This window comes from Schistocerca cancellata, chromosome 12 (genome assembly GCF_023864275.1).
Source record: "Schistocerca cancellata isolate TAMUIC-IGC-003103 chromosome 12, iqSchCanc2.1, whole genome shotgun sequence".
Taxonomy (NCBI): domain Eukaryota; kingdom Metazoa; phylum Arthropoda; class Insecta; order Orthoptera; family Acrididae; genus Schistocerca; species Schistocerca cancellata.
Window position 1 is genome coordinate 43455437 of NC_064637.1, and position 18947 is coordinate 43474383.

The 18947-nt window shown below is 43.2% G+C and overlaps 1 protein-coding gene across 3 annotated transcripts in view; it reads left to right on the forward strand.

Annotated features, from left to right (window-relative positions):
* The window catches only part of LOC126109643 (1,5-anhydro-D-fructose reductase-like), a 46012-nt gene that overhangs the window by 12643 nt on the left and 14422 nt on the right, over window positions 1-18947 (forward strand). For all 3 annotated transcript variants that reach the window (XM_049914689.1, XM_049914690.1, XM_049914691.1), the window contains exons 4-5: window positions 10004-10204; window positions 17293-17549. In XM_049914689.1, coding sequence (XP_049770646.1) covers window positions 10004-10204; window positions 17293-17549 — 458 coding nt within the window. The remainder of the gene's footprint in view (window positions 1-10003; window positions 10205-17292; window positions 17550-18947) is intronic.

Genomic DNA, 18947 nt, shown 5'->3' on the forward strand with positions numbered 1-18947 from the left:
GTTGATGCCTAGTGTTGTCTTCTGACACACAGAACATAATTTTAAAGACACATCAATCCTTACCATCAACATAAACTGAGGTTCTCTGAACTGTATAGCCATCAAACAAGTAATGTCTTGTAGACAGAGGGGCACATAGGAAGCTTGAGCTGCAAAACTCTGTCTGAGCAGACATCGGTAGTCCCAATGGTACTGACTGACCTCAGCTGACAGGCGTCACTGGGAGCAGACGTGGAGGGTCACGTGGTCAGCACACCGACCTCCTGGCCATTGTCAGTTTTTGTGACAGGAGCTGCTGCTTCACAGTCGAGTAACTCCTCAATTGGCCTCACAAGGGCTGAGTGCACCCTACTGGCCAACAGTTCTTGGCAGCCCCAGACGACGGTCACCCATCCGAGTGCTAGCCAAGCCTGACAGTGCTCAATTTCAGTGATATGATGGGAACCTATGTGACCACTGTGGCAAGACCATTGCCTTGAGCTACAGTAGTAATCTGAAATGTAGGGAAGGTGGGAAATACATGCTGTTCCACAACAGGATACTCAGGGTGACCACTGGAGATCAGCAGCTACCAATAATACTGACAGTTCTGCTATCACAACACTGGTTATCTAGGCAGTTGACATAAAAAAACACTTGGTTTTGCACAGTAGCCACTCGTCAACAAAATTATTGTAATTGTGGACTTCTCACTACCCTGTGAACCAAGACACATTTTACTGTTGCTAAAAACATTGTTATACTTTATATATTTGTATGATATGTAGACTTTCACTGCTTTGCATATGAAGATGGAATACAAAGTACACAACTGATAAGCTGTTACTTTTAACACTGCAGCTAATGTATTTCTTTTAATCGCTTTGCCAGTTTGGTGAGTTAATGTGGCATGTCAGACTCGGGACCCTTGTAGACTTGCCAGTGTGTCAGGCGATAGCACGCATTGTGCGGTCTTGCCTCAGCAGATCCTGGTGTTGTCACAACTAGCTGAAGCCTCACAATTCGGCAGCAGTGCCTAGTTGGGGGAAACCTCTCAATGAGGCCAGGAAGCTTAGCCGTGCATTTGACAGATAACTAGTATGGAGACTCCACCGGTCGAATATACAACACCGAAGGGACGCTGCCACTAGTTGAGCTGGAAACATGTGAAATGTCACATCTTGTTTAGGCAAATGACATTTCACACTCCTTGTGTGGTACAAGGAAAGATGATCATGACAGAATAATATTGAGTAGGGATTAAGTCACGGAACATACACTTTAAGCAGGTGGTTGTTTTTGTTCAAAATGGTTCAAATGGCTCTGAGCACTATGCAACTTAACTTCTGAGGTCATCAGTCGCCTAGAACGTAGAACTACTTAAACCTAACTACTCTAAGGACATCACACACATCCATGCCCGAGACAGGATTCGAACCTGCGACCGTAGCGGTCGCTCGGCTCCAGACTGTAGCGCCTAGAACCGCACGGCCACTCCGAAATAAACAGCTTCACCTACTGTAGACCGAGCGAGGTGGCGCAGTGGTTAGCACACTGGACTCGCATTCGGGAGGACGGCAGTTCAATCCCGCATCCGGCTATCCTGATTTAGGTTTTCCGTGATTTCCCTAAATCGCTCCAGGCAGATGCTGGGGTGGCTCCTTTGAAAGGGCACGGCGGGCTTCCTTCCCCATCCTGCCCTAATCGAATGAGACCGATGACCTTGCTGTTTGGTCTCTTCCCCCAAACAGCCCAACCCCTGCTGCAGACTGAGGGGGCATTTTAAGTTTCGGTGTCGCGGCTTGGCGGTAGCTTGATTGTCAAGAAGCAGCCACACTCTCCAAGAATGAAAACAAAAGACAAGATGATTTTTTGACAAATAAAGCAGATTTTAATCTCGACTGTCATGTTGAGCCTTCAAGGTGTATGTAGTATTAGAAGTTGTGTTCCACTCCAATTCACGAGTCTCTCTTGTGATCTGTACACCCATTCGTGAAATATACATTTGTAAAAAGAAAGTAGTGGATGAGCTTTTTTTGTGATATGAGTAGAAGTTATCATCGTTTGCTCCAGTAACACCTGCAGAATGTGGATAAGGCAAGCTTCTCCTTGGCTACACATGGGATTTTAGAGGCACCGATTAGCGGGACGTCTAATTCGAAATAGTCAACTACGGCAACCGCATTAGAAGAAAAAAAGGTGACTATGTCAGATGATAGAGCTTGTGAAGTGTTCTGACTCAGCTTCAACTAAAAGGAGTGAGCCAGCAGCTACATAAAACCCTACACCAACAAGAAAAAACTCTTTAGTCTGATACTCTGTCTGGCCAAATGCTCTGCAACAATGGTAGACTGGTGTCTGTTAGTCAATTGTGGAAACGCTGTGTTGAGCTACACTATGTAGTGTACAAGATGCTAGCTAGTTGACAAATATTTAGGGATTTAGTTTAAAAATTTATTCCAAAGGCCCCAACCAATTCTTCGCAAGTTTTCTCCCAGTGTAACTTCTGCTGTGCATATGTGACCCAAACTGTTTACCTTGCAAAACTGGTGTAGTTCTGTCCAATTCAAGCTGCTGATATGACTTCAATCATCTGCTGAACTTTGCTGGTGAGTTCATGCCATTGGTTTAGCAATAGTGTGTGTGGGAGGCGGGGTCACATGCGTGGTCATTGGCAGGTCCTGGAGAGCAGAACAGTCTCTCCCCCTCTCCCCCTCTCCAGACTTAAGAGCAGATGGTGTAGGGGCCATCCACATCTGTCTGTGCTCAACAGGACTGGACACCAGCTGCATAGACATGAACTGCCATGTTGCCCACTTATTATTCCTATAGTTAGGCCCAAGTCCGTGGCAGACATCCTGTAACTTATGCTCCCCAGGGTGAGCCCTCGTGTTCCTCATCATTGAGAATATAGATCCCAAGCTCAGAGAATTATTTCTCCATTTTGTTTCAAACAACCATTCCTTCAGCGCCTGCCCTTACCATTCTTGACACAGTCATCCATTGATGCCCGAATGCTCCATTGTAAGATGCTGTGCTGGCACTATTGCAGCAGCCTGTTGCGGAATTATGTCAGGGCTGTCTTATATACCATTTGGCTGGTTGCAAAGTCCTGCCTGAAGCTGAGGTCCCAACAGAATGTTAAAAGAGAAGAAACTCCAGATAAGAATGAACTGAAGTTGGCACTTGATCCCTTGTTGGGCACAACAAGAAGAAAAGACAAGCAAAATATGTTTGTGATTCCTTAGCTGCTAGTGTGTTTGTTGGCAGAACAGTCCACACAGGTATTGCTTGCTGTCTGTGTCCAACAAGCACAGTATGTCAACATGGTCAAATGCACTGACAGCTGATGTCCTAGGGGTGCATACATGTCACCCACTTCGGATATCATTTGTGCCTGAAGATGCAGTTCAGCTGTGGTAGTATAAATGAGAACAATTATCGTAACCAAATTTTGATTCCATTGGAGCTGTTGTGCACTGGGGCTTTAGACTAATAGTTTTGTTCAATACATTTAAATCAAATCGTGTTGACTTGTCAATCATTTGACAACATGTTCTTTTATGATCTTACGATGTATATGGCCAGATTCTAACTGCCATGTACATCCGAAGATCATATGACAACATGTCGTCTGTATGACTTGATTGAAATACACTGAAGCTAACTATTCAATACCTGAAATTTACACTGCAGTAAAAAAATACAGATTGGATTTGTGAATGATTGCTAAATCCTTTTTTCTTTTTCTTTTGAAACAATTATCTTGTTGGTATATTCTGTGACTTTCCGAAGCCTCCGATCATGTGGATCATGAAATTCTACTCTGCAGACGAAAGTGTTATGGCATTAATGACATCACACTTACATGGATGGGATCTTACCTTTGTAGCAGAAAACAAAGGGTCTCCAGGCATGAAAATAACGTCATAATGGAAGGATATAATATGTGGAATGTCGAAAGTATGGGTACGGTGTCCACTCTTGTTTGCAACATGTGTAAATGATGGTCCAGCGACTTTAAAGGGTAACTTAAAAAAATGTAATGTTTGTTGATATCACAAGCAGACCAAACACGGCCTCAAATTCCACCGTACCAGACGCAGCTCAGCAGATAGCTGAGATGTACATAAGTGGCTCACAACTTATAATTTGTCTCAATCATATTATGTAATTTCACATCAGCAATAAAAACATGTTAGTGTCAGGAGTAGACGTTAATGGTCTTACGGTAAATGAAACACACTGTATAAAATTCCTCAGTGCCCAGCTAGATAACAAGTTCTAATGAAGTCAACACACAGGTAAACTAATTGAGGTGAAGTGTTTTTCTTATTGGTTTAGGATCTTATGTAGCTGCTGGCTCACCCTTGTATTTGAAGCTGAGTCAGAACACTTCGTGAGATCTTTCTTTCACCTGACGTAACAACTGATGTGTTTATCTTTTTTCTTTTAATCCGGTTGCTGTAGTTGACCCTCTTGAAGTAGAGGTCGTGCTAATCGTTGCCTCTGAAATCCCATATGTGGTCAAGGAAAGGCTTGACTTCTTCACATTCTGCAGCTGCTATTGCAGCAAAGGAAGATAACTTCTACTCATATCACAAAAAAGCATGTCCACTACTTTCCTTTTACATACATATATTTTGTTGAATGTGTGTGTGTAGGTCATTAGAGTGACTTGTGGATTAGAGTAGAACACAACTTTTCATAAGACATACACCTCAAACACTCTAAATGGCATCCAAAATTACAATATATTTTATTTGTCACAAAACCATCTACTCTTTTGTTTTCATTCTTGGAGAGTGTGGTTGCTCCTTGGTAGTCATGCCAACTCCAAGCTGTGACACCAAAACATTAAAAGACCCCGCACACAGCAGGTGAAGCAGTTTACTTGTTGTCACACCTTGCCATTTTCTCGTATTCCACACCTCCCGTTTAATGTCTGCGTACACGAAAACAAACACGCGCACAAAGTATATGTTCCACAACTTATTCTCTACTCAATGTTATTCTCTTACGATCATCTTTCCTTGTACTGCACAAGGAGTGTGAAATGTCATTTGCCTAAATGACCTATAACACTTCAGAGGTCAGTCGAGCTAGTTATGCCCTCAGAAGTGTGTCTCATTTTGTTGATGTAAAGGCATGAGTGTTGGCTTATTTAGCATGTTGCTACTCTCTGTTGTATCATGGAAAGGGTCTTCTGGGTCAGTGCACCTAAGAATATCTGGATTCAGAGTTCAAAAATACTAAAAGCTACATCTAAAGAAGTAGAGTTGATTGTAAAGTTGCATGACAAGTAGAAATGACCTATAAATAGGAATCCATTCTTCGAAAATTACCTTTGTAATTACATTGCCTGTGTATGAATAGCATTAAGCAGTAGAGTGACAGGTTTCTGTTAATACAGTATAACTAAGTTTCTGCAATTTTCTTGTCTTTTCTTAATGAATGCCATAGTCTCATTCTGTATCCGTGCATGTGATCCTTCTTGATGGGAACTGTGAAACATGGTGAATGAATGATTGATAGAATTTAGATTTAGCACATCCAGTCAGCTACAGTGCTGAGAGTCTTCTTGAAGTGAGTGGGTAATATTGTGTTCCTTCACTTGTTCCATTTCCATGAGGATATTTAATGGTGTGATCAATATAGCGTTATTTGCGCACGAATGGCCTGAATAAAGTTACATCTAATATTTGTTTCTGTGCAAGTGTGTTATTTTAGCATGTTTTTTTTAAATTTGTTTTGTTATTGAATGTACTTCCGTCATAATACTTTCGTTTTAAAATATAATCATGGTTATGTACATATGAGAAATCTAATTTCCTGCAATTCTTTATTTATTTTACAGCCATTAACTCTGACTTTTCATTACTCGTAGTAAACACGCAAGCAATACAGCCATTTATCTGAAATAAAAATTCTTTAGCTAGGTAAACCATTTCAAATACATTATCCATTATTCTTTTCTCAAGATCCAAACATGAGTTACATTTATACCTCCAATCCATCACCCTTCCATATACTAACATTTTTATTGCTGGTAACCACCAAGAAATTTAGTGCTCTTCCATGCCAGAATACTGGAGCCTACAGAGCTTCTGTAGCAGCACCACAATGAGCGGTATTACTTTGGTATACCCTCCTGGTAGGTAGCGTGTCTGCTGTGTGTGGAAGAATCACACTGTCCTTAGTTTCCCACAAGATACGTAAAAATAAGAAAACGCATGCCATGCTTGACAAAATTAACAGACAGTTTATTCCCTTCAAGAAATATTGAGTTGATTTCATTGTTTCTTGATCGGATCCACTTTGACCGTCGTTTAACAGTCAGTACTCGAATGAGATGTGTGCTACCTGTGTTGTGGAAGGCATGGGTTATTACATTTTCGTATCACTATTTACATTTCTGTGTATAGCATTTCAGGTTTTCAGTCACTATCTGATGCGTCATTACATGTAAATTTGCCATAGATCATGTTATGCACAATAAATTAAATCCTATCTCAACTTCAGTATTGTGCAAAGGAAAGTTGCTAGAATGAGATTTTCACTCCACAGCAGAGCGTGCGTTGATATGAAACTTCCTGGCAGATTAAAACTGTGTGCCGGACCCAGGCTAGAACTCGGGACCTTTGCCTTCGCGGGCAAGTGCTCTACCACCTGAGCTATCCCAGCACGACTCACGCCCTGTCCTCACAGCTTTACTTCTGCCAGTACCTCATCTTCTACTTTCCAAACTTCACAGAAGCTCTCCTGCGAACCTTGCAGAACTAGCACTCCTGAAAGAAAGGATATTGCGGAGACATGGCTTAGCCACAGCCTAGGGGATGTTTCCAGAATCAGATTTTCACTCTACAGCGGAATGTGCGCTGATATGAAACTTCCTGACAGATTAAAACTGTGTGTCAGACCGAGACTCGAACTCGTGACCTTTGCCTTTCGCGGGCAAGTGCCCTACCATCTGAGCTACTCGAGCACGACTCACGGCCCGTCCTCATAGCTTTACTTCTGCCACTACCCCGTCTCCTACCTTCCAAACTTCACAGAAGCTCTCCTGTGAACCTTGCAGAACTAGCACTCCTGAAAGAAAGGATATTGCAGAGACAGAGTCTCGGTCTGGCACACAGTTTTAATCTGCCAGGAAGTTTCAGGAAAGTTGCTACTTGCCATATAGCTGAGTCACAGATACGTGCAACAAAAAGACTGTCATAAATATATTTTTTGCCCAGTAAGGCCTTTGTCAGAACTAGAATACACACACACACACACACACACACACACACACACACACACACACACCTGCAGTCTCAGACAACTGAGGCCACATGCAGTGTGGCCTGCTGTGACTCAGCATCTCCACTACATGGTGAGTAGCAACTTTCCTTTTCACAATATTGTTACATTCCATCCTGGATTTTCCATTGGTTGACTATTTTATCTTCACCTACAGAAATACTTAGCACAAGCGAAGCGCAAAAATTGTTGATAATTAAAAGCAGACAAAGCGACAAATGGCTGGTACATTAGCTTGGGGTGAATTTTAATTTATGACAAACCTTGACAAAATGAGGCATCAAATGATCACACATCAAATGATAACTAAAAGAAATACAAAGTGCAATATAAATATAACAAAAAATCCATAAACAGTGCTGTAACTGTTTAGGTCTATACCCATATAACTAAGATTTCTGATCAGTTGTACTACAGAAAGAGCTTTTAAGTGAAACCAGCTTGTACCTACAGTTTCTCTCAACTTGATATTTTTTGTGAAGGTTTATCGTAACACTTCTATAGCGCTGTATTTTTCTCGTTTCTGTGACAAAAGTCCACTAAGAGGATGTGATGACGAAATAAATTTAAAAAAAGTGAAAACTCCAGGAATTGCATGAATAGGGCACACTGTACTCACAAAGAGCTTAACACTAATATTGTGTTGGACCTCCTCTTGCTGAGCATGGTGCAGCAACTTAATGTGACATGGATTAAACAAGTCTTTGGAAGTCCCCTGCAGAAATATTGAGCCACGCTGCGTCTATAGCAATCCATAATTGCAAAGATGGTGTGAGTGCAGTATTTTTTGCAGACACTGGCTCACGGTTATGTCCCATAGATGTTCGATGGATTCATGTTGAGAAATCTGGGTGGCCAAATCATTCACTGGAACCATCCAGAATGTTCTTCAAACCAATCATTAACAATTGTGGCCTGATGACTTGGCGCATTGTCATCCATAAAATTTCCATAATGGTTTGGGAATATCATGTCTGTGAATGGCTGCAAATGATCTCCATGTAGCTGAACATAACCAGGATGCAGTCCACTCCACACCATTATAAAGCACCATTAGCTTGCATAGTGCCTTGGGGTAACAACTTGGGTCCATGGCTTCGTGGGTCTGAGCCACTCTCGAACCCTAGCATCAGCACTTACAGCTGGAATCGGGACTCATCTGACCAGGACACAGTTTCCAGTTGTCTGGGGTCCAACCGATATAGTCACAAGCCAAGGAGAGGTGCTGCAGGTGATGATGCAGGATGTATACACCCCGGGACAACTGGGAAAAACCCGGGATTTTTTTCATCTGGGAGAAAACCGGGAAAAACCCTGGAATTTTTTAGAATTCCGGGAATTTTTCATTGTTTTAGTTTTCAGTTAAATTTTTGTAATTTTGACTGGTATGAACTGACACTGTGACAAAGAATTTTACTGTATGCCGCGACTGCAGAACAATACTGCTGCCATAAAACAAACGAGACAAAAAAATTAAAATAAAACCTAAGTTACAAAGGAAATGCGCCATTTACAGCAACGAAACACTGCACACACAAGCGTGTGCCGACAGTGAAATGTGCCAAAGGTTGTAGGATGAAGACTATGCAATTCTTCATAACAATACACTGCTTCTTATGACCGTGACGTCACAACTGTTCACTTCAGGTTCGTTTGGAGAGTTGCTGCTCGCCATCTCACAACTATTCATGACATCGCCTTTCCAGCTTAGATCTTTTTTAATATGTGACTTGTAAGTACTGCATCTTTTCCAGTCAGTACAAACTTTAATTTTATTAATGTACTACATACCTAATATGTTTTAGAACAGTTAGACTAATTCTGAAGACGATGCTCATAGTAGCGTCGAAACCAGGTCAATTTTGACTTAATATTTGTGACCGAGGGCTTATTTGTTCCAATATAATCTCCTTTATATTGTTCACACAAAGCATAAAGGCTACAAATTAACTGACTGTGATGATCAGGGAGTTTCTCAGATTGGCAAAGGGCAAAAGAGAATCACAGTGTCAGGAGTACAATGTATACAGTGCACATATGGAAAAGTCCTATGTTGGAATGACTGGACAATCTGTCATTACCAGGATGATGAAAAGCAAATACAAATGCTATTGAGGACTAGAATATGTGAAGAAATGGTCCACAGCAGAGCACATGCTGTAAGAGATGGACCACTTCATCAAATTTGTAAGTTAAAAAACAAACGCGACAGTAGTTTTATCAACAACCAAGAAAGTCTCAAACTAAATGCATCCTAGATTCCCCTGCCACAGCAAATTATGATTGCATGTAGGAAGGAGAGAAACACTGTGTTAATGATGAGGAAAAGACAAGGGGAGCATCACAGTGGTAATAACAGGGGGAAGGCCCTCAGACGCTTACGCGACAAGAGCATACAATCTCTGACTTAGGGCTCAACTCCAGTCATCACAAGTGAGAGATTATGAGTCTTTAAGTGCCAGCCACTGTTGTTGGTGAAATGTCAGAAAAATTATTAAACAAAAATTTTGGCCAAAGATCCCAAGAAACAAGTGAACAGGTAATGGGTGAAAAAGAACGGATGTACCATGAGCACTTTTCCCTGCTTCTCATTTTTCTAGGAGTTCCTACAAGGAAATCTGCCAGTTCATAAGCTTGTGATTGTAATTGCACTGATTTTGTTCCTTATCAAAGAAGTTAAGCACACTGAGAAATTGACCTTACAATTATTGTTGTCTTTCAGCTTCCACCTGTCGGAAATCGTGCAGAGTCTGTAGAAAAGTATCTAAAGAAATCTCTGGAGAATCTGCAGTTGAGTTACGTCGACTTGTACCTGATACACCACCCTGTGGGCTTCCAGGATGTGGGTGGCGATACTTTCCCTAGAGACAAGGATGGCAAAGTTCTCTTGGATACGAATACTGACCTCATCAGCCTGTGGAAGGTATGTTTCATTACTGCTACTGCTGTTGTTACACAGTTATTGTAAATTCCGTTCTATTGTGGGTGTTGAAAGCATAAATTTTCTATCAAATTACCACTCCATCACACAAACCAATTACTTTAGTATATGGATTTTTTCAACAAGGAGATTTTTGTAGCAAATATTCTAATACACAGGCCAGTCACATCACTGAACCACCACCTTTATTCAGCATCAGCATGCAATAGCCACTCACAAACAGCAGTCGGCAGCACTACCAGCTGAAGGTATATAAAGTGTGTCAGTAGGACACTGAAAACATTACAGTCAGTTGGCGAAGAGTTCTCGGGCTTCCAGCCGGGTGGCGGTGTCTTCAAACTGCGACGTTTCGACGAGTGACATACTTGTCATCTTCTGGCGAAGTGCCGAGACTTTGCGGATGCCGGTCCCTTTATACCTGCAGCGTGCCCCCCACCACCTGGCCGTGGGAGGCTGGATCCAGAGGAGCCGGCAAGCGGGGGTGCTCCGTCAGAGCATTCCGGTCGCGTCTCATGAGCTGGACGGTTCTTGGTGCGTTCCTGGCATATTGTGGCTAATGCTGGATTCCAGGCTGCGCTCAGTTGATAACCTTCGTCCCTGTTCACAAGATTTTTGTGGACCCGTATTTCTATTGATTCTTTAATGATGCTGTCCCGATAGCTCCCGGCTCGGCACAGCATCCTGGTGTTCTCGAAATCAAAGGTGTGGTTTTCTTTGATGCTATGTTCAGCTATAGCAGATTTCTCTATCTGTCCAATGTCTGGTGTATTCCTCGCACCTTTTCGAGATGCAGCGCTGCGTTTGTCCAATGTACTGTACACCACATTCGCAGGCAATGCTGTATATACCAGGTGTGTCGAGTTTGAGTGGGTCTTTAGCTGAGCCCAGCAGCTATTTCGTCTTCGGCAGTGGTCGGAAGATGGTATTTATGTTTGATTTTCTCAGTAGCCTCCCGATTTTGGCCGATATGGGCCCCAAATATGGAAGAAAGGCGAGTCTCTTGTTAACTTCCTCTTCCTCTTCTTCCTCTTCCAAGGGACTGGCATCCGCAAAGTCTCGGCACTTCGCCAGAAGATGACGAGTATGTCACTTGTCGAAACGTCACAGTTGGAAGAGACTGCCACCCAACTGGAAGCCCGAGAACTCTTCGCCAGCTGTATACGCCGGGAAAGCATACATTCACATTACGGTCAGTGTCGTAATGCGAAAATGGAGTGATTTGTGTGACGTCCAAAAGGGTGTGATGATTGTTTTTCGGGCCAAGGATGGAAGCATTTCTGGTACGGGTAAGTTTGTAAATTGTTCACACGGTTCCACAATGGAAGCATACCGTGCACAACAAAATAGTGTGATCTAAAAGCAGCACTGAGACAACTGTGGTGTACCGCTGGCCATAGGTGAAAGCGGTGAACGATGGCTGCGGATGTGTGTACAGGTGAATAGGTGTGCTACTGTTGAGAAATTGATTGCCCAGATGAACTGAGGGTCTAGCAAACAATGTCTCCTCGATGAACCTTCAGCAAACATTGCTGTGTATGGGCCTCCAGAGCAGGCATCTGCTTCATACAGTTATGCCGATTGCTGTTCATCGGCAATGAAGGCCGCAACTGGATGTCAACTGAGTGGCAAAAGCTGCCCTTTTCAGAAGAATCACTCATTATGCTCCATTGAACAGATGCCGTTGGTGTGTAAGGTGTGAAATGTCTGAAAGCGAACACCTTGCAACAATTATAATCTGAAGAATGTTTTTGTGGCATTTCCTGGGTAATCTTGTCATTCTGGAAGGCATAATGGATTGATACAAGTACACATCTACTGTTGGAGACTATGCCCCCCCTCCCCTGCCCCCACTGTCTCCATATGCAGTTTTGCCTGAGCACAATGGCATCTACTAAGGATAGTGCAATGTGTCACTCAGCTCGCAGTGTATGTACACGGTTTGAAGAGCACCAGGATGAGTTTACTATACTCCCCTGGCCCACCAAATTCCTCAGAGTTCAACTCGGTTGAGGATCTGTGGGACCACTTCGATTGGGCTGTTCGCTCCCCATACCCTCAACTGAGAAACGGTACAGTAGCCACAGCACTGGAGTTGGCATGGCTCCACATCCCTATCAATACTGTCCAGAACCTCATTAACTCTGCAAATGCTGCGAAAGGTGGTTATTCAGGCTTTTGACAGGTGGGCACATTAATGTATCTGGACAGTACAATATCACCACACATGATTGTTGGAAGTAACAATATTAGATATAGTGGCTTGAATACTTACTTGATTTCTGTGATTGATCAGTCGGTATCAGTTTTGCAAAACAGGAATAACGTGACACAGTCTGGTTACAGTTTTCAGTTTATTGTAGCAGGTAAAAAGTGTCCAACCTACATCACAATCCAAAACATTTTAAGGAACAGGCAGTTTGACATTGTGTCAAAATCAGCACTGGGAAAAATTAAATACACAAAACCAAAAGACAGTGCAAATATTGAAGAGACAAATTAGGAATATGAAATATACCCATGTATTGGGTTGCACATTAATTTCGTGTATTGTGTTCCACAATATTACTTGACATTTCAGTGTCAGATTTTCCAAGTTCTGTTGAAAGACGTAATGTTCCTTTAGAGGGCATTAAATTGTAAAATGAGGATTTTTGTGAAGAAAACGAAGTTTATTCCATATTTGGAGTACACGAAGTGGCACACAGATTATTTTACAAGGCAAGTCAGTGTTAACAAGGCCAAGAGATGCCATGTGTGAGAAGTAAGTTCATTGTTATGTAACTAAAGAGTGCAAAGGAGTTAGGAAGGAAATACACTCCTGGAAATTGAAATAAGAACACCATGAATTCATTGTCCCAGGAAGGGGAAACTTTATTGACACATTCCTGGGGTCAGATACATCACATGATCACACTGACAGAACCACAGGCACATAGACACAGGCAACAGAGCATGCACAATGTCGGCACTAGTACAGTGTATATCCACCTTTCGCAGCAATGCAGGCTGCTATTCTCCCATGGAGACGATCGTAGAGATGCTGGATGTAGTCCTGTGAAACGGCTTGCCATGCCATTTCCACCTGGCGCCTCAGTTGGACCAGCGTTCGTGCTGGACGTGAAGACCGCGTGAGACGACGCTTCATCCAGTCCCAAACATGCTCAATGGGGGACAGATCCGGAGATCTTGCTGGCCAGGGTAGTTGACTTACACCTTCTAGAGCACGTTGGGTGGCACGGGATACATGCGGACGTGCATTGTCCTGTTGGAACAGCAAGTTCCCTTGCCGGTCTAGGAATGGTAGAACGATGGGTTCGATGACGGTTTGGATGTACCGTGCACTATTCAGTGTCCCCTCGACGATCACCAGTGGTGTACGGCCAGTGTAGGAGATCGCTCCCCACACCATGATGCCGGGTGTTGGCCCTGTGTGCCTAGGTCGTATGCAGTCCTGATTGTGGCGCTCACCTGCACGGCGCCAAATACGCATACGACCATCATTGGCACCAAGGCAGAAGCGACTCTCATCGCTGAAGACGAAACGTCTCCATTCGTCCCTCCATTCACGCCTGTCGCGACACCACTGGAGGCGGGCTGCACGATGTTGGGGCGTGAGCGGAAGACGGCCTAACGGTGTGCGGGACCGTAGCCCAGCTTCATGGAGACGGTTGCGAATGGTCCTTGCCGATGCCCCAGGGGCAACAGTGTCCCTAATTTGCTGGGAAGTGGCAGTGCGGTCCCCTACGGCACTGCGTAGGATCCTACGGTCTTGGCGTGCATCCGTGCGTCGCTGCGGTCCGGTCCCAGGTCGACGGGCACGTGCACCTTCTGCTGACCACTGGCGACAACATCGATGTACTGTGGAGACCTCACGCCCCACGTGTTGAGCAATTCGGCGGTACGTCCACCCGGCCTCCCGTATGCCCACTATACGCCCTCGCTCAAAGTCCGTCAACTGCACATACGGTTCACGTCCACACTGTCGCGGCATGCTACCAGTGTTAAAGACTGCGATGGAGCTCCGTATGCCACGGCAAACTGGCTGACACTGACGGCGGCAGTGCACAAATGCTGCGCAGCTAGCGCCATTCGACGGCCAACACCGCGGTTCCTGGTGTGTCCGCTGTGCCGTGCATGTGATCATTGCTTGTACAGCCCACTCGCAGTGTCCGGAGCAAGTATGGTGGGTCTGACACACCGGTGTCAATGTGTTCTTTTTTCCATTTCCAGGAGTGTACATCCTGGCTAGCTGGGAGTTAGTGCCAGAGAGAGCTTGTGGCCTGCAGCTGATCATCTCCAGTGTCATTTTATATGAAGCAGGAAGTAAAGTTAAACCTCTTTGCAATACAAATATTGTTGTGGTGCCAAGTAAACAAACATGAACAGACTAAATAGTAAAGGATGTCCTTACAAAAGTTACCCTGCGCCATGCACTTCACAGTGGTTTGCAAACATCTCCTATTAACACAGTATACCAGTAAGAAACAATAAATGAGGTAGAAAGTTCAAGTTTTTAGAGGTGCATATTGAGAAAAACTTAACTTGGAAAAAACAGACACCAAACTTGCTAAAAGTTTAGGTTCAGCTACTTCTGGCATAAGAATAGCTGCCAGATTTGGGGATGTAAAAGTTAATAAGCAAGCATATTTTGCATATTTTCATTCACTGATATCTTACAGGATGATGATCTGTGGTTACTAGTAAGTTAAGCAAAAAGTGTTATTTTGAAAAAGAAATACTCAGAAGTATGTGTGTGGTGTACAAATGTATATTTTGCAGGCATCTCTTAAGCAGCTTGGGTTATTAACCTTAGTCTATCAGTACATTCTTTCATATACGGAATTTGGAATTTGTTGTCTGCAGTCCATCTGGGTTTGGGAGTGACAGATATCCACAAGCACTACACTCAAATGAAACATGATCTGAATTACACTTCAGTGAATCTAACTGTGAAGCAGAACATGTGAACATGTAGCTATGAAACTCTTTGATTATATACCCAGGGATTTAGTGTCTGGCAGATAGCAGAAATGTTTTCAAATGTAATTTAAAGATATTCCTCTGTGGAAACTTATCCCATACCATAGACGAATTCTGGAATAGGAGTAATTAATCATTTACTCAGGAGAAAACTTTTAAATGGTCAGCTTGTAGCCACATAAACATTTTTTCATTTTTTTTTTTTGTGTGTTCTATGTTTGTTGAGATGACATGTTCCACATCAAATATTCACCATGAGCATATACCGAGAGCCGCCCCCCCCCCCCCCCCCCCACACACACACACACTCAAAATTAAAATTTAGAAGAGGATTAGGATGTGACAATAACATGGAATTGAAATGGATATCCATTGACAAAAGTGTTTGCATTGGCTCTTAGAATATGTATGTGTATATGTAGACAGATTTTGTGATGATTCTTTGTGTTCCATAGATTCAAGTGCCCTTTATTGGTTATTACTTACAAATGTTCAGTCTTCTTGGCCACAGTTGTCGATCTCTGTGGAATTTAGTGAGTGTGGCAAATATGCTTTCACATTGACCTCACAATGCCACCATTGTTAGTGCAATGCGTGCCTGCCGGTGCTGTGTCGGGCTGGGCTATGTCTCGAATAACCAACTCGTGTTCAGACCTAGTTGCAGTGACTGCTGTCATTACAAAGAAGGCAGCAAGGTGTGCCAATAACCCATACTCCATACCTGCGGGTTGACAGCTGTGGCTGAATGTGCCAGACACTAGCAATGCAGGGACGGATGCTTCTAGACTCGAGTATCAAAATACGCGAAATTGGCTTGACTACTGCAAGTAGACCAACAGTGGTGGCAGAGTACAGTGCTTCTGAGAGCCTGGGCAGTCGGGCAGCAGTCAGTGGTTTGAGGCCTAGTGACGGTGTTGACAGCTGCATCACAGGTACCTCGCCATCTTCACAGTTGTGTCCAACAAGGGCTACACTTCATTACTTAGCTCTGCTGTGATAAGTCTGGCCCTGGAGCTGATTATGCAGAAGTAGTTCTGCCACATTCCCCCATTCTGTCGAAGTTCTTGAAGGGTAGTCAGTGTCCTTGGCTTTTGTCATTGCTTTGCAGAAGTGGGTTGAAGCACTGAAGTGGTCCACGACGATGGGTGCTGCGTCACACATAGGCTGACGCTGCGACGGTCAGTGCTCAGTTCTCAGCACTCTGTCTGTGGGCTCTGGTTCAATACACTGTTGGTGGTCGGAAGATAATCACTGAAATGAAATGGAATGTGCATAAGGCATTATCGGTCGGGAGACATTATCTGGGGTGCAAATCCTTTTATTTGATGCCACGTTGGTAAGTTGCGTGTCGATGGTGATGGGGGTAACATAATCTCTGACCTGGCCGGAAATGGAAATTGGGACCCTGGATCTAGAGGCAGCAACACTAACCACTAGACTAACTGCCTGGTTGAAATTGATTATGGCATTGTAAAATACTCATTTGAGTGTGTTTTGTAATTATATAATATAAAAGAACATAATCAATCAATCTATCATTCAATCATTCATGAAATCTCAGTATACATTGTTTGTTCCCAGTACTTCTTTGTTGTTGAATAAAAACGAATGTTGCATTCAGCAGATATAATAAAATGTTGGTGTTTCTTATTGAGATAGAACTTTAAATACATTCTGTCACAGTTGCACATTCTGTCATAGCCTTCTCACTAGCCAAAATTATTTTATTGTGTGCTGAGAGTCTGCTAGTAAACCTACAGCAGGTGCTCAGCTGCCTGTTTAGGAGTGTTTGACTGTAAACAGCCTGCTGTAGAGAGTTCTTGTAGTAATAATATGTGACTGTTTACACTGGATGTGGGGGAAATGAACTGGATTTGAGATGCAGCTTTATGCAGTTTATTTAATTACTTTCTTCATTCAGCAGAAATCGAAATAATTTGGCGAAGAGAGTCCGAAGCCCATTATTACTGCACTAAATTTGACAAATGCGTAGTTCTGTGGGAGCACTGAGTAATGTACATGAGGGTGAAAGACATCACTTCAGCATTCTGTGTGTCACTAATTTTTGTACGATTTTTGTCATTTCCCAGGCAATGGAAGCTCAAGTAGACGCCGGTCGAACCCGTTCGATCGGGCTGTCAAATTTCAGCTCTAGTCAGATAAAGCGCATCTGGCAGTCCGCCCGCATCAAGCCTGCCAACCTTCAGGTGGAGCTGCACGTCTACTTCCAGCAGCGGGAGCTGGCAGCCTTTTGCAAAGCGCTCGACGTGACTGTCTGTGCGTACGCTCCCTTGGGCTCTCCGCAGATGGTCAACTTAGTCCGTGCGAGAGGAGGTGATGTTAGCAAGTAAGCTTAAACAGTACTTTATTGGACACTTAGCCAGTGTTACATTCAGGAGTAGTATTATAATTCATTGTCAAAGAATGTTAATGATGAGATTTGCTGGTGACATTGCTATCATTAGTGAAAGTGGTGAAGAATTTCAGGCCCTTTTAAATGAAATAAATTGTCTAATGAGCTCGCACTATGGCTTGGGAGACAAAAGAATGTGGGGACCATCATGAAATAGGTGAAACGAAAGATTTCTCATACCTAGGAAGCAGAGTAACTCCAGTGTTGTAAACTGACATACTGCTGGGAGAGCGATGTGCTGCCCTTTCATATCCACATCAGTGGCATCTTTGGATCGGCGGCTGGTCAGTACCGTTTGACCTTCATGGCCTGTTTGGGTGGAGTTAAGGTTTTTTTTTTTTTAAGGGAAGCAAAGTAACACATGAAAGGCAAAGCAAGGAAGACATGAGAAGTGGATTAGCACAGGCAAACAGAGCATTCATGGCCAAGAGAAGCCTGCTTATTGTGAAGAAGGAATGTCTGAGAATGTGTGTTTCCTTGGGACACACCTGACGTTACTTCTACTGCTGTCATTGACTCTCGATCCAAGACACATGCTGTGTCTTGGCTACCGAGAAACTCAGCCACAAATTTTGTTTGATACCCCCACATAATTTCACTCTTATTCCAGAAACATTGTATGGAAATGGATTGTGAACAGTGGAAAAAATGGGAAAAAAGAAAATCAAAGTGTTTGACATATAGTGCTGTAGAAAGATGTTTAAAATTAGGTTGACTGATAAGGTCAGGAATGAGGAATATCCCTGCAGAATCAGTGAGGAGGGGAACGTGTGTAAACCATTGACAACAAGAAGGGACAGAATGTTAGGACATGTTAAGCCATCAATGTCTAACTCGCATGTTACTAGTGGGAGCTGTAGAGGGCAGAAACTGTAGGAAAAGCCCAATATTATGAAAGCCCTACTGGTTTTGTGCCTTATATCCATATCATCAGGTGCATATCAATGTTAAAAACACTGTAAACAGTATAGAATGTCCAACCGTCATAGCTAAAACCATAATGTCAGTAGGGCTGGTAGCCAGGGAAAAAAATGTTGAGCGATGAAAAACATCCTGTGCCATGTAACAAGAACATGCCAGCAACTGGGTGGGCCACAACCAGTAGTGGCTGCACTGCACATGCCGAGCTAGGCGGTGAAGCACAGTGTACAGTGCATGAGTTGCAAACGCGAAGAGAGCCACTGTGATGTGGGATGGGAGAAGCAAAAAAAAAAGAAAAAAGTAAGTATACTTATTTATTACGATAGTTGGGAATTCATTATGTCATTTTGACAAAATAAAAGTTAACAAAACAACAGATACCATGTATGGAAAGTCTGTCCTCTAAACATT